Source organism: Vombatus ursinus, unplaced genomic scaffold (genome assembly GCF_900497805.2).
Source record: "Vombatus ursinus unplaced genomic scaffold, bare-nosed wombat genome assembly UNPS02014801.1, whole genome shotgun sequence".
Taxonomy (NCBI): domain Eukaryota; kingdom Metazoa; phylum Chordata; class Mammalia; order Diprotodontia; family Vombatidae; genus Vombatus; species Vombatus ursinus.
Window position 1 is genome coordinate 18366586 of NW_020954579.1, and position 21789 is coordinate 18388374.

Sequence of the window (21789 nt, forward strand, 5' to 3'; positions counted from 1 at the left end):
AAATCTGCATCAGATACTAGCTGTGTGACCCTGGGCAAGTCACTTAACTCCCAATTATTGCCCCCCTCCCAAAAAAAGAATAGGCAGGAGACGCAATTAAAGTTTTTATTTAAAAAACAAACCCTAGCGGGGCATGGAGACACACTTGTCATTCCTGTCCTGGGGGAGGACAAGGCTTGTGGATGTCTTGAGTTCTGGAGCTCTGAGTTACAGTAGGATTGAAGCCAACTACATATTCACATTAAGTCTGGCACCAATACGGTGAGTCCCCAGCATGGGAGTGCCACCAGGCTGCCTAAGAAGGGTTGTAAAAACAGCAGGTTAAAGCTTTGGATCAGCATTGGGGTTAGGACTGTGAGCAACCAGTCTTAAGCCAAAAAAAAACAAAAGTAAAAGCAAAACAAGACAAAACCAAAATCAAAACCAAATCTTACCTGCCTGCCCAAATAAACTAGCGAAGGGGCAGCCTTAAATGAGAGTGTTATGATAACCAAATGTTGCCGTCTCTCTTGGGAGGTGGTCCCGTGCCCTGTAAGCTGTGTTAGCCCTCAGTACATGTTTGTGAAGTCGGTAATCTCAATGTCTGATCTTGGCTTCCTCCACCACACACAGGGGCTTTCAGTATGATCCAAGGCTACAGTCCTGTGTTCCAAGCCTTGCTGGGGACCTTCTTCACCTGGGGTCTGACAGCAGCTGGAGCAGCCCTGGTTTTCATCTTCACCCGTGGACAGGTGAGTGGCCTTGTGATTCTGTGAGTTCATACTTCCTTGTGAGAATGCCACATAACTAAGCTCCAAATTCTCATGCTTTTTCCTGATTTTGTTGAAAGCAAAGTGGTTTTTACAGCTCTCTTAAAAAAAAATCCACAGGCTGGTCCTTCTGACAGCTTTCCCCATGCCCATCCTACGGCTCTCGGCATGATGCTGGGTACACCACTGGACTTAGAATGCGGAAGGCCTGAGTTTGAATCTCACACTTAGCTTGCAACCCTGGGCAAGTGGCTTAACTTCACTCACTTCTCTTTTGTCTTTTATAAAAACTTACCTCACAGGGTGGTGGTGAGGGCCAAATGAGATAATGTCGATAAAAGTGCCGTTGTCCCCCTCTTCCCACCCAACACAAATGCCCATGGAGACCCCGTTCAGGAGGTGTGGGGGAGAGGGAACGGCAGTGCATTCAATCTGCTGCTGCTGCCTGGTTTCTGTTAGGTTCTCTCCAATTTCTTTCCGCCTCCCAGCATGCAGAAGTTTGCATGGTTGGAGAAAAGCACCCTGTCTTCTACTCTTCTGTCCTCCATGTTTCTTTCTCTCCTGGGAAGAATTGACACATACACACTTGAAAAACTGATCTAATTCTCCCCCACCTCCCTTCATGTTCTCATTCTGCAAGCTCCTAGAGCTTACCATTGTGATGGGTGCCACGCAGTCTCATTGTTTGGCACAGCAGCCTTAGAAATCAAAAGAGAGGAAAATGAATGTGTGATTCAAGTTTTATTTAAACATACTATGAGAGGGATCTGAAAACTAAAACATGCCTGGGAAGTTGGCAAACTAGGTGCTCTTTCTGTTAGGAAGATTGGAGACTGGTAAAGCAGATGTTGATCTCATGGATACGACTTCTTGAGGCTTAGAACAGAAGAGTAACAGTACATTAACTCACAAGTAAACATGCATAGGAACAATACATTATGTTAAAATGGGATCTAACCTTTGTGCACTTCAGTTTACCATCCTTACAAATCTGGATAATGATACCTGCACTACTTATTTTCATAGGGTTGGGTTCTGACCCTGTCTCAGATATTAAAAAAAAATTCTTTATGGCATTTGTTGTTATATTACATTTATTTCCAAATATATCTTTCCCTCTCTCATCTAGCTACCCATCATAACAAAGATTAAAAATTGTGTTTTGCTTAGCAGTGCTTATTTACTATGAGGATTTTCTTTTTCTTTTCATTTTTCCAAATGCTGATGAAGATGGGAGGGAGAGAAAATAGATTTTTGTTAACTGAAAAAATTAAAAATAAATTTAAAAGAGGAAAGAATGAAAATAAAAGTTCAGCAAAACCAACCAACATGTCAACTAGACTTGATGGTACATGCAACATTCTATGCCCATAATCCCCCACTACTGCAGTGAAGAAAGAAAGATGCATTTTGATAACCTCACTTTGGTTCCTTCTTTTTATTGTAGTCATTGTTGGTTTCCTGGTTCTGGTTGCTTCATTCTGTACCAGTTCATGTCTTCCCATGCTCTTCTGAATTCTTCATCTTTTTCATTTCTTACAACCTGGCAATATTCCATTTTGTTAATGTAGCAACAATTTGTTTAGCCATTTTCCAGTTCATTGGCACCTACTTTGCTAACCACAAAATAAATGTGTTGTTGTGAATATTTTAGTATACATAGGACCTTTCTTTCTGTCTTTGCCCCTCTTCAGGGTACATGCCTAGCTGTGAGATCTCTAGGTTAAAGAGAATGGACAAGGTAGTCTTTTTTTAAATGCCTAATTCTGCTTTCCAGAATGATTGGACCAATTCATAGCAACACCAACACTATATTAGTGTGTTTGTCTTCCTACAGTTTTACCAACATCGATGATTTCCATCTTTTCTCATTTTTGTCAGTTTACTGTGACATGAAACCTCAGAGTTTTTTTGATTTGCCTTTTTCATATCATTATTTTTTGAAACATTTTTCATATGATTGTCGATAGTTTGTAATTCTTCTGAAAACTGTTTGTACATATTTATTAACTACTTACTGATTAGAAAATGGCGTCAATCATATATTTGTGTTCATTCCCTACATATCTTGGATATCAGACCCTTATAGGTGTTTGATAGAAATATTTTTTCCCAATTGACTGTTTCCCATCTTATTAACCTAGTTGCATTGATTTTGTTATAGTGTACAAGCTTTTTAGGTTCAAAATTATCTGTCTGTCTATCTATCTATCTTCTCCTCTCTCTCCATATATATTATGTGTGTGTGTTTATTTATTTTTTTATTTTTAATGACCTCTGTCCTTTGTTTGGTTAAGAATTCTCTTCTAGTTACAGTTGTAAAAGGTATCCAATGTCATTCTCTTGTAATTATTTCTTTGGTATGACCTTTTATAAGCAGGTTGTATATTCCTTTAGAGCTTATTGTGGTATGTTGTTTAAGATGTTGTTTAAATGTGTATATATGTATGTATATATAGTTATATATATATTTAATTTTTTTTTGCCAATTTGCTTTCTTGTTTCCCCAGTTGCTCTTGCCGAATGGGGTTTACTTCCCCAAGTTGTTTATATTCTTGGCTTTATTGAGTACCAGGTTACTGAGTTTGATTGTTTCTGATTCTTGTTCATCTAGATTATTCTACTGACCTATTTTCCTATTTTTTAAAAGCACTACAAGATAGTTGTGTTTTCTGGGGGTCTAGATGATTACTGCTTTATAATATAATTTGAGGTCTGGATGTACCATTTCCCTGTAATTCCTACCTTAAAAAAAATTTCCCTTGTTATTCTAGCTGTTTTGTTCCTCTGAATGAAATTTGATATTATTTTTTTTTAAGCTCTATAAAGTACCCCCATTGATAGTTGGTATAGCTTTAACTGTGAATTAATTTAGGTAGTAACTTTTTTTATTATATTGATGGCCCAACTGTGAGCAATCAGCATGTCTTTAATTATGTGTCATTCTTTAAAGTAATAGCATTTTGAGTTTCCCACTGCACAAGTGTTTCCTTCACCTGCCACTGAAGCTCTTGCTTTTTCAACCATACTCACTCAAAGCTGGCCCAGAGATAAAGAAAGACGGAACCACCAGGGCAGTAAGCTGGGCCAGTGGGCCTGAAAAGGAGAGCTGCTGCCTTGGTCTGAAGTCCTGTGATGCAGCTCATCCTTTTGAAGAGGTAGTGTTCTTGTCAGGCTGTGAATGGAGGACAGTGGGATGATTCCACCTACAGACTTTATGATATATGCTATTATAATAGTTGATTAAACTAGTTGATTAGGGCATACTATTAATGAGGTCAAAGGTCCTTCCCCTCTATGGGTCAGTTGTTTTTGTATTGGGAGAAATTCTATGCTATAGTCAAAACTGTGTGCTTGACCCAGGCCAACTCTCTTCCAAAGGCTGGTCACTGGGGAAACCTGGCAAGAGAGTATGCTTGGATTGGTGCAAATTGATCTCCCCACCGGGGGAAAAAACAGCTTTGAGCTCAAGTCCCGCCGAAGCATGAGTCAGGATTGCTTAGGACACAGAGTGCTATATTTGGAGTCAGTAAGCCCAGGGTTCCAGTTTTTCTCCAGCTTCTCTCTTTGTGTTAGGAAGATTGGAGACTGGTAAAGCAGATATCGATCTCATGGATAAGACTTCTTGAGGCTTAGAACAGAAGAGTCACAGTACATTAACTCTTTGATCTTGAGCAAGTCACTTAAACTTTGTGACACTGAACTTCATTTGTAAAAAGAGGATGAAAATAACACTTCTCACCCTGTTGTTGTGAGGGTCAAATAAGATCATTTATATAAATTACTTTGCAAACCTTAATGCATATGTAAAAGTGAGCTGTTGGCGTTATTGCATAGTTATTATTGAGCCCCAATAGAATGGCCAGCACGATGCTTTGCAAATAACAGGTCTTTAAGAAATGTTTGTTAAACAGAATGGTATTAAATGGGGGGTTTAGTAGTATCATTTTTCAAGTTAAAGGATGGAATCCTTTTTTTGCTGTTTTCTTGGTGAGTCAACACCCCGAAGCAGTAGGGAGAGAAGCTTTCCTTTTGTTTTTAGAACCCATAAGAAGGCTTATTCTGGGCTTTGGGGTAGGTTCAAAAAAAGTCAAGTTTGGGCCAGTTTTTATTTGTGTGGTCCTGCGAGAACCTTCTCTATCTTTTGGCACATGTGATTTTCTTTTTGTCTCCTAAAACTGAAGCATCTTGTTTTCATTTACAGAGACGGATCTTAGATGGAAGCCTTGGATTTGCTGCGGGGGTAAGTAGAATCTGGTGGGAGAAATGTGAATCAGGACACATTTTATTCATGACAGTCCTCTGCTCTGGGCATTACTAGTCTCTGTCCCCATGTGACCAAAATGCTTCCTTGAATTAGTGGCTTTCTGTGTAGTGGCTGCTTATGTTAGTGAATGCAGAACTTGGTTTCCTGTTCCATTAGCACTTCTTCATGGCACTAAGTATGGTGGTGACTGTTAGGTGGCATTTCGGCAGCTATTTCAAAGGCTGTCTGCTGCAGCTGGCTATTGTGGAATGTCTGACAACCCCCTACTGGAAGTGGACTCAAGGGGTCATCTGATCCATCTTTGTGCTTCTCAGGAAGAATGGAGCCAGGTATACTAGTGTCCTTTTCCAATTTAGGTCAAACTTTATGTTGCTTTTGGTAAGAGGTCATTGTAACATGCAGAGTATAGACATGTTGTGGTAATCTTTTCAGATGAAGTCACAGCCTGAATAAGTGAGTATCTGGACATGAAACATCTTAGAAGTCATTTCACAAAAGCATTCACTGGACCAATGCATCACCAGGACATTTTAACTGTAGTGTCTAAAAAACTATAATCTCTGGCCTTTGAAATAGGCTTGCAGAAATAGATTTTTAAGAGTTACACACATGAGTCTTTGTGAGGCGATTTCCACAGCTGGTCTTGAGTGTTAGTTACAATGACTCCCAAGTAAAAAAGATCTCGTGGAAAAGTTTTTACCTCCAAGGCTTCTAAGGCTGAGCTAGAGTAATCCAGTAGGGGAATGGCAATGGGCCTGGTCTGGAAGCAGATTGTTGCAAAGACTTGGCTGGGGTAAATTGAACCAACCAGAATTTTCTACTGTAGTCACTCCTACCTAGACAAATTTGTATGGCAACCCTAATACAGTGAGTAGATAGAAGGCCAGGACTAGATTCAGGAAGACCTGGGTTCACATCTTGTTTCTGATGCTAGACTGCTAGGTGGCACCCTAGATGGAGAGTTAAACTCCAGAGGCAGAGAACCGCATAACCTTGTCATCGCTCAAAGACAAATTGCTGATATGCATCAGTGGAAGGAGTGTCCCTGCATAGATAAAATCATAGATCTAGACCAAAAAAGAATGACTGATTCATTAGATATAGATGGTTGGTTGTAGATCTAGTCATACTTTGTTTATCAGATGACTTATACATACTTAGAATAGAATTGAAGCAATTTATGACATTTATAAGGTTAGTCCTTAAAGTTCTGCAGTTGCATTGCATAATTTTGGCAAATGAATTTCAGGGAACTTTTAGTGCTTTGTAATGAGTAGTAGGCACTTAACAAATATATTATTATTGAATTCAATTGAATTATTTTTAAGGCATTTGCTTTATGAGCATATTGTGGTGAATTTGACTTTTGCCAGAAATAGCAATTATAATAAGTTTACAGAGTAAAAACAAAGTTACAAATTAAATAAAATGAACAAAAATCTATTTTCTTTCCTTCTTATTCTTCCCCTTTGAAAAACAAGAAAAACAAAACCCTTGTAACATATCAATCAATCAACATTTATTAAGTGCCCTACTATGTGTCTGGTCAAGTGCTAAGCACTGGGAATACAAAGAAAGGTAAAAACAGTCCCTACCCTCAAGGAAGTCACAGTCTACTGGGGCAGACAACATGCAAACAAGAATGTACAAATATGATGTATCCCAAATAAATGGAGACAATCTCCCAGAAAAGGTGTGAGTGTTAAAGTGAGACTGGGACAGGTTTCTTGTGAAAGGTGGGATTTTAGCTGAAATTTCAAGGAAAGGCAGGGAAACCAGATGGTAAAGATGAGGAGGGAGAGCATTTCAGGCCTGGAGGGCAGCCAGTAAAAAGGAACAGTTGGGAGATGGGGTGTCCAGAGCAAGGATGCCAGTGTCACTGGATCCCAGAGTACGTCTCCATGTTAAAAAGTGTAAGAAGTTTGGAAGAGTAGAAACAGAGGAACTGTGGTAATAGGACTAAGTATAGATGTCTCATTCTGCACCCTGAGTCCAGCACTTTGTCAGGAGGTAGCCCGTGTTTCAACGATTGATTCTGAATCGATCAGTCAACGGTGAATGAAATTTAAAAAAATTATTAAGAGCCTACTATATGCTAGGTACTAGGCTAAGGGGGATATAGAGGCAAAAGTGAAGTAGCCCCTGTCCTTAAGGAGCTTACAGTCTAACTGGTGGAGATGATGTGTGCACATACAGACATCTACAAAGCAGATGCTGGATAATTTTATAGGGGTGGCAGTAGGAGCTGAGAGGATCAGGAAACACTGCATGTAGAAGTGGCATTTGAGCTGAACCTTCAAGGAATTTAGCGATTCTGAGACATGGAGGTGAGAACCACGGGGGATAGTCATGCAAAGGCAGAAAGAAGAGAGATGGAGCGCCACGGATGAGGGGGCCAATGTGGCTGGACCATAGTGTATGGCAGGAGATATAGTGTATAATAAAGTTGGGATGGCAGATTGGGGCCAGTTTGGGAAGGGCTTTAAATGCTAAACAAAGGAGTCTGTGTTCGATCTCTGAAATAATGAAGCTACTGGAGCCTACTGAGGAGGGGATAGAGCTGCTCTTTAGGAAAATCACTTTGGCAGCTGGATCAGGGATGGATTTGAGTGGGAGGCAGGAAGGCCAAGTAGGAGGTTATTGTAACAGTCTAAGCGAGAGTTGACAAGAGCTTGTTCTGGAGTGGTGGCTGTGTGAGTGAAGAGTAGGGCATAGATGGGAGAGATGGGGAGATAGAGACATAAAGATTGGGTAACTAAATGGGTATGTGGGGTGAGAGAGTGAGGAGCTCAGGGTGACCCTCAGGCTGTGAACCTGGGTGGCTGGAAGGATACTTTGTGTAGTAACAGAGAAGTTTTTAAGATGGGCATGTTTTTAGGGAAACATAATTAGTCCAGTTTTGGACACACTTGAGTTTCAGTAGCTTACAGGGCATCGATTTTGAAATGTTCAGTATTCAGTGGGTGATGTAGGATCAGACCTCGGGGAAAAGACCAAGATTGGATCCATAGATCTATAGACTACTGAGTCTGGGGATGTTAATTAACTTAGTGTGAGCTGGTGAGATAGTAAAGATTCAGAGTATAGTAAAAGAGGAGAATAAGGTTCAGGCCCCAGAGCCTTGAGTAAACCTAAATTTAGGAGCAGTGGTGTGGATGAAGATCCAGCAAAGGATACTGGAAAGGAGCAGTGAGACAGGGGGAGGGGAACCATGAGAGAGAGTGCCATGAAAACCTAGAAGGAGAGGTATCGAGGAAGAGAGGGTAGTCAGAACTGGCAGACGCTGCAGAAAAGTCAAGAAAGACGAGGATTAAGGAAAAAGCCTTCAAATGGGTAACCTTGGAGAGAGCAGTTTGAGTTGGATGATGAAGATGGAGGCCAGATTACCAAGCATTAAAGAGTGAATGAGGAGAGAAGAAACCGAAGTAACCAGTGTAGACATTTTTTTTCCTTAGGAGTTTGCCATGTGTTCTCTCCAAAGTTACCAATGATCACTTCATTGTGAAAGACCTTATCGCTATGCTACTTTCACTGATACTACCTTCACTGATACAGATAGGTATCTTAAGATGTTAGAGTTGCCTAGGTTAAATGACTTGCACAGAGTCACATATCCAGTATGTCAGGAGTGCTCAGCTCCTCTTGACACTGAGATCAGTCATTTATCTACAACACTTCACTTCCTCTCTTTGGCTCCTACATATTTTGGGCCAAATAGATGGAGTTTTGTAATAGAGATATCACTCAAGATATGAATGATCAGAAAAGGAGTTTGGCCTACTTTGTAACATAGAGACACAGTTATCTCTGCATCAGTATCCCCAAAATATCCAAAGACTGAGTGGAAGAAGGAGGGGAAGAAATTGGCAAGAATAGCACAAGATGAGAAGGCTATAACCTGCATTGTTAGTAGACGTGCTCACGATAAGAAAAATACATTGAGATGTGGTAGTTATCCAGTGGCTGATAATTGGCTCTTTTCTTTGGAAGTCTGATTGTTTGGGATAGGTGGCTTGGGATTTTTTTCCAAGTCTTTTAAATTGTCAGTCCGATCACAGTATGGCATTGTATGATACTGTGATCATACAATCCTTTATTTTACAGAGGAGGAAACTGAAGCTTAGAGAGGGAATGTGACCTGCCCCTTGTGATGGGATTAGATTTGTTAGGTTTGGCTTCAGAGTATACAACTAGGACCATTGTTTGGAAGTTGAAAGGAGGGAGATACTAGAATAGCACATGGGAGGATTACCTGTTAATCATAACTGTTCAGAAATGGAATGCATTGGCACATAGGGAGTTCCCCTTTACTGGTGGTGTGTGTGTGTGTGTGTGTTTGTGTGTGTGTTCTCTAATGCTTTCTTGAAAAACGTTTTCTTTTTTTATTATGAGATTGACAAACACTAACATTTCTTTATACAAAGATAGACAAAAAAGAGAAGATTTTATATGACACCATAAATCTCTATCATGTACAGCTTTTAAAATAAAAGTGTAGATTTTAAATTTAGCTTGATAGTTCCATCACTGCCATGCTTGTCTGTGACTCCTTCAGAACTTTCTTTCTCTCTTATCTCTGTATTTTTAAAATGTTTCATGGACCCTCTTTTCTTTGTTATCTTCTTTTTTTGGTATAACTATCACTTTCTCTCCATACTTCTTCCTATAACCTCTTTCCCAGGCTCCCTCCCTCTTCATTCCCCCCTTTCCTCCACCTCCCCCCCAAAAAAGGCCCTCCCTCAATACCAATCAGTATACTCAAGCAAAATCAATCCACAATTGGCCATGTGTGAAAATGGTTGTCTCATGCAACTGTGTGCCAAGAGATGGGAAACATGATTTATCTTCAGTGTTCGGGAGTAATGATTGATAATTGTATTGACCAGAGTCCTGAAGTCTCTGGGAGTTGTTTTCCTTTACGTTATCTTGATCATTGTGCAGGCTGTTCTCAGCCAGTCAGTCAAATCGGTTTGCCAACAAGCATTGATGGTTTATACTTTCTTTACAAACTTTCTGCTCACTGTCTTTCCCAGATGTCCTACTCTCCATCTTCAAGTGGGGACTGGAGGACCACTTGTAGGTGATGAGCAGCTAATTGCTAAAGTTCCTCTCTACTTTGGAATTCCATGATTCTTTGTTCTATCTGGTGAGCAATTGTCCAAGATTGGTACAAACCAGTTAAGAAATCTTAGGATAACTACCTTAGGGTGACGAAGATTTCTCTGGTGACTTTCTTGGACAGAGTGTTATAGTGAAATATTTAATTTTGTCTGGTAACTAGAACAGTAGTGTAGTGGGTGGGGGGCTGGCCTCAGAACCATGAACACCTTGGTTCAAGTCCTGTTTGTGACACAGCCACCTATACATCCTGGATAACTCCCTCAATCCCAAAGGCAGTTCTCTAAGACTACGTTATAGATAAGTTGCTGAACTGTATCAGTGGAAGGAGTTTTCATCCATTCATTCCCCATGTCAGTGAAATTACAGTGGCACCCTACCTTCCCTACCCCAAACTGGAACCCACTAAGAGAAATTTGTTGTGTTAGTTTTTTGGCTTTTAATTAGAAGCCAGTTGTTGTTTGTTGAGTTGTTTCCATTGTATCTGACTCTTTGTGACCCCATTTGGGGTTTTCTTGGCAAAGGCATTGGAGTGGTTTGCCATTTCTTTCTCCAGTTCATTTTACAGATGATGAAATAGAGTCAAAGAGGGTTAAGTGACTTGCCCAGCGTCACTTGGCTAGTAAATGAGGCTGGGATTTGAACTCATGAAGATGAATCTTTCCATTCCAAGCCTAGTGCTTTATCCATTGCTGCCACTTAGCTGCCCCAATTAGAGGCCAAAGTTTTTCTAATTAGAAATCAAGTTTTTGGCTGCTAATTCTAATAGAGTCTCCTAAAAACCTTACTGTTGTGCATCAGTTAGGGTTTTAACTGTTCAGGCCACACAATATGAGGTCCCAGAACCAATTTTCATTTTCTCCCAGTAAGGCTAATCCTAATTTTTTCCGTTGTTATTTGGGAAATTCTTCCTTTTTCCTTTTTCAAAATTACCTTCTTGATGTTTACTATGGGATTAAACTTCAGGTGGAGCTTCTGCATGATGGACAGGTTTCTAAGACAGCTATGTTAATGCCATCCTTCTCCCACTTGGCCTATTTAATTCCTTGACTGTGTTTGACAATACAGCTCAGATGCTTCCATCTCTGAAACTCCCCTCATCCTGGCTGGGCAGTAATAATGGCTGCCCTCCTGGCACTAATAGCTGCACTTTTGCATCCCCCTGCTGGAATGTCCTTATCGTGTAATGTGACCTATTGGAGCTATCATGCTTCTCAGCTAGATTGTCAACTCTGTGACAGTAGAGACCCAGTCTCACCTGACTTTGTACCATGTTCTGCCTTCAGGAGGGGCTTATCTTTTGGTTAATTGCTATTTGAGTGGTCAAGGTACCTTGAAGGTGTGAAGTGAGCAGTTTGGAACTATTCAGAAATGCTCCTGGTGGCAGAAACACAATCGCGCGAATGATCAGATTTCCCTTCCTAGTTGACTTCTAGCCAGCACATCTTTTAGAAGAAGGAGGCCCTTAGGGGCACCCCGAGTGCTAGTCTTCATGATACTGATGTCTTTTAGTTCCTTTACCAAGTTACAAGCTCTTGAGGACAGGTAAAAGTGAAGAAGCTGACAGTCTCCTGGCCCCCTTGCTGATTTCAGAAAGCTTAAATTCCGGAGGCCTTCTGTTCTGTCTGCTTCTTGGAAATTGATTGACATAAGGGTACAAGTTTGAGGAAGCTCCAACCTAACTAATTATGACTCTCTACCAGCGGAAAAGGACTTGTGTTTTCCATAGGTTGTAAAGAATTTATTTGGGCACTAAACTCTCTCCCAGTACAAGTAAATTTTGGGAAACTTTTTTAAAAAGTTTAAAAACACACACATACGTTGCTGTTTCTTGCCAATATCACAGCCCTTTCCATATGCCCCTCTATAAAACACTCCCTGATAACAACAAACTGCAGCTCATTGACCAGCATTGATCACATCTGACATTGTGTGCCCCATTCCACACCTATAGACTATCCCTCTACCCCCTCACCAAGAAGAGGGAGGTTGGTGTGTTTTACTCTTAATCCTCTGGAGTCAAGAATACATAATGCATCTGATGTCTTTTAGTGTTGTTTTCTTTTACATTGTTGTAATTGGGTATATTGTTCTTTTGGTTCACTCTGACTCAGTTCAAGCAAGTCTTTCCAGATTTCTCTGAATTTTTTATTTCATTTCATTTAAGATATTCTCATTTCTTATGATACACTAATTCTATTACATTCATATTCTACAGTTTGTTCAGCCATTTTCCAGGAAATTGACAGCCACTTTATTTCTAGCTTTTTTTTTTCTACCACAAAAAGTGTTGCTATGAATATTTTGAATATTTGGGAATTTTCCCTCTGTCTTTGATCTTCTGGTGGCATATGCCCAATAGTAGGAATGGTGAGTCAAAAGCTTAGTGACTTTTTTCCAAAAGCTGCCAATTGATTCCTACAATCGGTGTGCTTGTATTCCTTGTAAAACTGATTTTTCAAGATCTTCTGCAGTAGTAGTGGATAGAGGGCCCCAAACATTTGCAGGGCCCAGGTTTTACAAACATTGGATGAAGTGCAAGCATGAGTATGGATGAGATTGCCCATCTGTTTCCTGTGGGGTAAAATGGGCTGGATAAATTGTTGAAAGGTGGTTTTCAGGATTTGGATCTCAGTTTTTAGTTCAAGTGGATATGGAAATAGCCATTTCCTTATTTCTTATTCCTTTTGAATGAGTTTTGAGTTCAGCATCTGAGAATGAGCACCAGCCTTGAAGGGAAAGGATTTTGCCCCTTGGACCAGGTTTCACACAAACAGAAGAATATTTGTTTTCCAATCCCGTGGGATTTCAAGAGAGCAGCTTAGACTGTCAGTCCAGATTTCCGTCTGTGTTCTTAATATAGCCCTTGTGGGCCCTGTGAAAGCCTTTATGCCCCTCTCGTGGATTTCCTGATAGTTTCTACATAACCATTCTTGCTGAGATGGTTGTTTGATAGTTGTTTATACTTAAATTGTCTATAGGAGGGATCTCTGTTTTGAGGTAACTTGCCAAGGTAATGGCTTGACAGTCTGTTATTTGTACAGGGGATGTTGTTAATGGCTGAACTGTAGATTTGGAATTTGTTTTAAAGTCTGAAGGGCTACAGTCATAGCAACTTTCTAGATAAGGCCCTAAGACTAGCTAGTTGCTTTATAGCAAGGAAAGTCCTGAAGAAGTTAATTAGGTTTTTTTTTTCCCTCAAAAGATTCTTCAAGTAGTTCCCTTGACCCTTTTACTTGGTGATTGTCTAGGGGTCTTCAAAGCTAATTAAACATGATTCAGACCCCTAATTCAGGTCTAATTGCTTTGTTATCCTTCCTTTGAGAATTCCTACAGCTAGCTTTGAAATTTGCTTTAAGCATTAATAGGAAAATTAAATTGGGGAGGGGGAATTGAGGGAGCAGGATGGCACAATGTTTTTCTTTTTTCCCCCATAGATCATTGGTTTTTTTAAAAAGTATTAATTCTACATTTTGTTCCTGACTTATATTCCCTCCCCTAAATTGAACTCTCCCTTATAAAAAAAGAATAACAGTTAAATAAAGTAGGTGGATTGCATGGTTGCATCTGACAGCATACCCAGAGTTTAGCACCTGTAGTCCTTCACCTCTCTGATGAGAGGTGGGAAGTGTGTTTCAACCTCTAGTCTCCAGGACCAAGACTGATCAGTGCAATTTATTTTAATTAGGGTGCCTTTTAATAATGTTTTTGTCAACATTATAGCAGTCATTGTGTATATTGTCCTCCTGGTTCATGATTTTACTTAGCTTAGCTTCCCTTTCTCAAAGACTTTTCATGTTTCTTTGAATCCTTCACCTGTATCTTGTGACTCAATAGTATTTTATTGTGTATGTATTCCATAATTTACTCAGCTGTCTCCAGTAGAGGGTCAACTACATTATTTCAAGTATTTGAGTATAGTGTTTTTAAAAACACAGGTAGCCATTATTTCCTACTTAGAATCATAGAATGTATACCTGAGGAGACAGAGACCCAGAGGAGTTACTGTGTATCCTTAAAACATTATTTAAATGTGAATTGTTATTATTAGTAGTATGATTATCAAAGGTCACTTGGGGCCACCCAGTGCTTGGCACAGAGTAAGCACTTAATAAATGCTTACAAAGTAAGCGTGTGTTAACATTTCTAAGTAAGCGCTTCTATATTGACTGTCTGACAGAGCCTGTATTGTCCCCTGGGCTTCCCACCACCTCGCTGCCCCACTGATTTAATTCTTTAAGGCATAGAGTTCTTAACCTGGATCTTGAACTTGTTTTTAAAAAAAAATTTTGATGACTATGTCTAAATGTAATTGGTTTCCTTTGTAATGCTATATATTTTATTTTATTCATTTAAAAACATTATTCTGAGAAGAGGGCCACAGGCTTCCTCAGACTCCTGCTCAGGGGGTCCATGACACAAAAAGCTCTTCAGAACCCCTGAGCTAAGGTTTATGAAATAGTTTTTTCCCAACAACCCTGTGAGATAGTAAGTTATGCACGCGTTAGCTCCATGTATCTGGGGATAGTCAAGGAAGGTTATCTGGGGGAGATATGGTTGTGATGGTTTTGATGTTTTGAGATTTTAATTCTTCCTTGCTAAAAAGTCATAGAATCATGGCAACTCAGAATTAGAATAAACCCTAGATGACCTGATGTACAGCCACCTCCTTCTTGATACTATAAATTCTTTATTATTAAAGAAAAATAATTGGGTCACACTCATTAGTGCGAATAATGAATCCCCTGAAGTGGTCACAGGAATTAGAAAATTCCACTATTTAAAGTTATAATTATATGTAAAATATGATAATTAGTTCCAACTATATGGAAATATGTAGTGTGATGAATTTGAATAAGGACATCACTTCAGGGAATTGTTACTCACACTAACTGGGACCTAGGCTTCCTAAAGCCCTTTAGCTCAGACTTGGTAATTTTTTCTTTTGGTACCTGGGCCGATGGAGAAATCCAGACAGCTACAGTCAGCATGCCTAGAGTCCTGAGGCCAGAAAAGTTCATCTTCTCCTTTTCCACTTCCCCGACTCTACCTCCACGGCCCCTTAACTCATTCTGGGACTTGGAAAATTGAGAGTTCTACTGCAAAGCTGATGAGTGTAATAAAAGAGGCTGGCATGATTAATTATTTTGTATTGATTATTCATTTCCACCTGGGAGATTATGATATTGGATGAACTCCAGCTGTGGGGGGCAAATGATTTTATGATTTTGTGGGAAGCAGGTTTGGACTAAGTATGACCATAAGACCCTGAAAAAGGAAGAAAGCCTACCAGCTGGGGAAATCCACCTCTAGGCAAGAAAGAACAATTCATTACATGTTATTTAATGCCATGGAGAGTTTTCTCAGAGATGTAATTTTCACAAAAAGGTTTTGGCTGAGGTTGCTTTGTGCAGCAAATGGAGAATTATGTTTTCTCTTAATAACTTGTTCACTGTTGGAAGTTAATGATATACTTTAATAATAATAGTCGCCAAGTCTGTATGAAGGGTGGTGACCAGCTGTTCTCCCATTCTAGCAAGGAGAGAACAAGAAGAAATGCACTTATCGTATTTTTATAATGCTTTGAGGTTAGCAAAGCAATTTACAAATATTATCTATCATTTGATCCTCACAACAACCCTAGGAGGTGTTATTACTACCCCTGTTTTACAGATGGCTGGGAGAAGTTAAGTGACTTACCCAGGGTCACAGGCAGGATTTGAATTCGGGTCTTTCTTTTTTTTTCTCTCTCTCTTTTTTTTTTCTTTGTAAAGCAATTAGGGTTAAGTGACTTGCCCAAGGTCACACAGCTAGTACGTGTCAAGTGTTTGGTCTGAGGCCGGATTTGAACTTGGGTCCTCAGGACTTAAGGGCCAGTGCTCTATCCACTGCGCCACCTAGCAGCCCCTCCGGTCTTTCTGATCTGAAGACCAGTACTCTACATTGTGCCCCCTTCCCAACAGAATGAGATCCAGGTCTGGCAGGAGGGAGAACTTGCAGCTAGGGAGGGCGCTTATATATTGAAATACGTTACCCAGAAGTTACTGTTAGAGGCAGAGAGACAGATCAAGGTTTGGGGGAGGGGCACTAGGCTTGCCAGAAATCTTGGCGGGTGCACTGATGGCCCTGTAAAGCCAAGATTGGGGAATTATTGGGTATTTTCACCTCTTCTGCCTCCCCATTGGCTGAAGAATAGGATCATAGGCTCAGACTTATGAAGCTTGCTTGCTGTGTTGGAAGATGGAGATATTTTAAAAGTCTGCTTAGTTGAATTGTGTGGCATTTCCAGAAGAACAGAACACATCATGATAAATTTTGTTAAGGCTTGGCCTAACAATGTTAGTACTTTGTTTCTCTACGCTCTGGCTTTCTTCCTTGTAGGGTGGCAGGAATCCAAGCTGCCCTTAGCAGACCTCAGAGGAATGCAGGAGGGTGAAGTCTGGGACACCTATTCAATACTTTGCCCAATGGGGAAGGGAGATACCTTGTGTGTCCCTCCCAGGCAGGGTCAGAATGCCCCAGAGCACTGTGGGTTGTTTGCCTCCTATCAAGGAGCGGTTTCTTGCAAGGGTTGGGCATCTCCAGGCTTTGCTTTGTGGATAGAGCGCTTCCTGCCCTGAGGGCAGACGTAGATCAAGAGGAATGTGTCTGGTCAACTGGGAGCCTTGGCCTGCCTTTAGCAGAGTGCACTGGCCGGTAGAACGGGTTGGTCTCTGAGCCACTTCCTTTGTACGCTTCAGCTCAGCAAGAGTATAAGAAGGACTGATGAATGTATTCTCTGGACAGACTGTGCTTCTAACTAGCCTTGTGCCAGCTTCTGTTGTGTCTGATGGCCCCTTAAATGAGGAAGACTTCCCTCCATTTCTCCTCCATTCTCATGAGCACAGCCCTCAGTTATACAGCATTCCATGGTTGAGGTGAAGAGACCTATGATTTGAGTGGAGAGTTGCTCACAGGTAGTTTTTTAAAGCCTCAAAGGACAAAAGTATCCAATGCAGTGCTTTGCACGTCATCACAGCCATCGAATCCAGTCATGCACAGAAGGAATGCCCGCTGCCCAGAGGCCTACATGGGAAGGGAGCCCACCAGCTCTTCAGGCAGCCCATCCCACTTCTGCGTAGTTCTCCTCGTTACAAAAAGTTCCCTCACATCAGGCCTGTTTGCCTCTTTCCAGCCTCCCCTCCTGTTGCTGCTGGTTCTGCCCCGTGGGGCCAAACAGAACAAATCTAATTTCTCCTCAGTGTGACAGCTTTCATATATGTGATGCCAGATATCATGTTCCCCCTCCGGGCTAAACATGCCATGTTCCTTACACAGATATTGATATGATATGGATTCAAGGCTCTCACCATCCTGATCATTCTCCTGTAGACACTGTCCAGCTTATTAGTGTCTTTAAATTGTGATGCTCAGAAGTGAACACGATGCTCCAGATGAGGCTTGAGGAAGGCAGAGTACAATGGGACTGTTAGTTCTTTATTAATGGAAGCTGTGTCCCTCTCTTACTGCTGCCCAAGGTGGCATTAGCTTTATGACTGCAGTACCACATCAGACTTATATTGAGCTTGTGGTCCTCGAAGACCTCAGCTCTTTTTCCGGGCAATTTCTTTCAGACTGTCCTTCCCCTGTTTTATACTTGTGAAGTTGATTTTCTTGTACTCAAGTGCAAGACTTTGTATTTAATCTCTACTGAATTTCATTTTATAAGAATCAGTCCAGCGATTCAGCCCTTGTGTTAGCTCTGTCTACTAACTTTGTGTCATCTGTAATATATTGTTGTATGCCAGGCCTGACTCAAGACAGTTTGGCAGCTCAGGGTTGGTACTGGAATGAATAAAACTTGTAGAGGATTTAACAGTTAACAAAAGAAGGTTTACTTAATCACAGCATACAAAAATGCAGAAGATACTCAACAAGGACTTGATTTGGGCAGATGTGGCCTCACCTTTCCACCTGACTCCCTTACAGAAATGGATTTGGTCACCAAGGCAGGGTGTGGTGACTTGGGCAGCTGTGGAACATCTGCCAGCCTAAAGGGCACTGACTCTTTGTGGTCTGACCTCTTTTATTCACTTAGATGGCCCGGGGAGCCACATCTGCAGCTGCAGCCTTAATCCTTTGAGCCAGTCATGCCTTGGGGACAGTTTCTTTGCCTTTTAGGGAAAAAAATAAACTATCCTAAGCAAATTGACCCCTGGTCAATATTTCTTCTATTACATATACCATTTATGCCTTTATTCAAGTTATTGATAAAAAAAAATGCTAAACAACATAAGGCTAAGAACAGATTCCTGGGGTCCTCCACTGCAGACCTCTTGCCATGCTGTCGTTGGCACCTAGTCTTTGAGTCTAGCTGTCCAGTCAGTTCTGAATCCACTTGATTGGATTACTTATACCTCTCCATCATATCCATAGAGTAATATGAAGTACTTGATCAAAAGCTCTGCTAAAATCCAGATAAACTATGTCAACAGCATTCACCTCACCTACTAATTAGAAATGTTTTCAGAAAAGGAAATGAAGTTACTTTGGAGTGACCTTTTCTTGATGAAGTCATGCTGGCCCTTGGTCATCACTGCTTTTCTTCTAGAGATTCATCAGCCATCTTTTTAGTGATGCTTTCTAGAGTTGCCCCAGAAGTCAAAGTCAAGCTCGTTGATCTATAATTTGTATGTAGTAAAGTCAAAATCAGAATCTGTTGAGTGCTTGCGCTTGAATGAAATGGTAAGTTTTTTGAAGAGAATTTTAAATGTCCTTAAATTCATGGTGGCCTTCTGGGTGATGCTGCATGACAAACCTTAGAAGTATAGTCTGTGAGAGAGAGAGACAGACAGACAGACAGACAGCCAGAGACAGACAGAGACAGACAGGCAGAGATAGACACAGAGGCAGAGAGACACACACACACACAGACAGAGACATAGACATAGACATAGACATAGAGACACACGCAGAGACAGACAGACTGAGTCTGCTCATGGGCCCCAGGGTTTCAGAAGACAGGTCTACATGATTCCAGGGAAGTCTTTTTGCTACTGACCTTGTGTTCCTTACTTTCTCTCTGTGTTGGGAAATGAGGTTATGTTGGGAAGGTCAGTTACTTTCTTCCCTCCATGCATTTAAACCTCATGTTCTATGTTAAGAGGGAAGGAGAACTTTCCAGCAGGAGGGAGTTGGGAGATGGGGGGAGACAAAGGGGAGAAGGAATACTTCAGTAAGGAATCAGATTATTATTATTATTATTATTATTATTGTATTTTTTTTCTTTTTAATTTCATGCTTCAGATTTCCAATATCATTATAAACTGTGGGGGAGGAAATGATATATATTATCTTCTCTATGCAATGATAAAAAATATAATGTTTGTCTTGGTGGAAAAGCACATGTGCATTCCATTATCCTGCTGAACTGCTGACAGTTTGTTGGTGTTACATGCATGTAATCAGCATTGCTGCCTTTCTTTCTCTTACTGGACATTCCCTTCTCTTCTCCTGCTTACTTCCTTATCTCCCTCCCAAAGGCAATGGAAAGTCTCTTTGTAATGTAGCTGACCTCCGGTTATCCTCATACTGGTTTTGCCTCTGTTTCCTTCTATTGTTATATAAATACTGAAGGCCTGGTTAGCCTGTGACCAGAACCAAACCTTTGTTTGGACAAAGGGGTGGAGGATATTCTGGTCTAGGCTGTGTTCTAGGATGGGCCTGACTCTGTCCAGTCCCCTGATGCTTTATATCTACTATTTGAACAAATTGAGATACTTGTAGGTTATTTAAGAGTTAGCAAAAGGAAATTTACTTCTGTATAGCAGAGGAGTTTCAACAAAGATATGCATCTAGTGCACTCTAAGTGATACATTTGAGCAAACTTCTCTGACTCAGAGTTGTCCATCGTGGTCTGCCAGCCAACTTTCAGAGAGCACTTGGAGCTCCTTGTGACGTTTATGTACTCAGGGGACTCAGAAGTGGTGCCAGTAGCTTGAGTCATCAGTCCCTGAGCCAATCAAGTCCTGAGAAAAGCTTAATACCTTTTAAGGAAAAAGTAATCTAACTTGCATGAAGGTGTGGAATTAGGATATTGTTATGTCCCCTGTAGGCTATCTTTTCCCTCTTTGCTTTTAGATGCTTTTAAAGCATCCTTTTCTGTTCTTACGTAGGGAAGGGTATATATGATATGTTTTAGATGGACAATGAAAAATGAGCAGGAGAGGACTCAGTTTGAAGTAGACATGAATGCTCCCAAATGACGAGGGACCTTCATATATATGTATCTACTTTCTGTAGTAACCTATGGTTGACTCTTATTTCATCTACTGGCTAAGATTTCCTTGTTTAATGTCAGTGGGGAGTAGGGGATGGGGACAGCCCTTGCTGTGAGGAGAGCTTTGTTGCTCTCCTATGGGTAGAGTTGTATGAGTACACAATTAGTTTATCAGTCCAGTCTGGGATTTCAAGGAACAAAGACAGAAGAGTCAATTGATATACTGCAAAGCTTATTTTGAGGACAGAGGATACGGACTACTTATGTCTCGTGATCATTATTGCATTGCCACTCAAGGTCTTTATATTGATTCTGGTTATAAGAGATGTGGCACATGTGAATCCTGGGCTAACAGTCTTGTCTGAGGCTTCGTGATCTGATTATAAAGGACCCAAGGAAATTAGGGTCAGTAGGGTCAATAAAGGGAGCCTTTTACAAATATACCAGTCCAGACTCTAGTGCCTTTGAAAACGAACTGAGTAGGCCAGATAAGGATAAACACGAGGGTTGGTTGGTTTCCTTTGGTATTAGAGGGTGCACTTAATGGACCCATTAGTCGTTTAGGCTCCTTTTGTCTATGTGGCCCTTTTTCTCCCTCTGTCTCAGTCTAACCAGACTGTGTCAAAGAAATTAGAAGGAAGCTAATTAAGCAGCCACATTGGATGGATGAAAGATGTTAGGTTGGTGTGTTGGGGGCAGAACTCAGACTGTTATCCAGCATGTTTATCTCTCTAGATTGCTTCTCTCCATGTGACTCTTCTACCCACTGTCTCTGTAACTATTCAAGTAAGTCCCATGCACAGTATTGTGCTCAGCAGTCTCTCAGCCAGTCCAGAGTGATATCTCCCTCTGGGCATGTAGCATGCAGCACAAGGCTGTCTTTTAGGGTGCCACTGAAAGGGATGTTGCATAAAATTATATATTAAATGTACATGCTAATGCCAGTACTGCCCTGCTTGTCTGTGTCCCCTTATAAACTTCCTTCTGCTCATTTTTTGTATATTTTAAAAAATATTTTATTGATGTTTTTCTTTCTTTCTTTCTCTTTTTTGGCATCACTATTTCCTCACATCCAATGACTCTCCCCCCACCCCTTGTACCAAGTAAGTGTAATCAAACAAAACAAATCTCCACATTGGCCCTGTCTGAAAAATGAGTGTTTCATTCTGCACTGAAAAATGCTTTCAGTGCATTTGGTTTTTTATCAGAGAGTTACTTAGAAGGATAGGGGGCCAGCAGTCTAAAGCCCATTATTTCTGGAAGCCCTGTAGTGTTGGAGAGGTCTTGAACATGTGCTTTTCCTGTAGAAGTAACCTCTTTGTTTCTTCCTTGGGAAGTTATATTTGTGAAAATAATGGGGAAAGTTGTCTTGGGTTTAGGGAAATTGCTAAGGAAGG

The 21789-nt window shown here is 40.7% G+C and overlaps 1 protein-coding gene across 3 annotated transcripts in view; it reads left to right on the forward strand.

Annotated features, from left to right (window-relative positions):
- Window positions 1–21789, forward strand: part of SLC39A11 (solute carrier family 39 member 11) — a 496966-nt gene that overhangs the window by 24125 nt on the left and 451052 nt on the right. For all 3 annotated transcript variants that reach the window (XM_027873289.1, XM_027873287.1, XM_027873288.1), the window contains exons 2-3: window positions 613–731; window positions 4954–4992. In XM_027873289.1, coding sequence (XP_027729090.1) covers window positions 624–731; window positions 4954–4992 — 147 coding nt within the window. In that variant the 5' untranslated portion in view covers window positions 613–623. The remainder of the gene's footprint in view (window positions 1–612; window positions 732–4953; window positions 4993–21789) is intronic.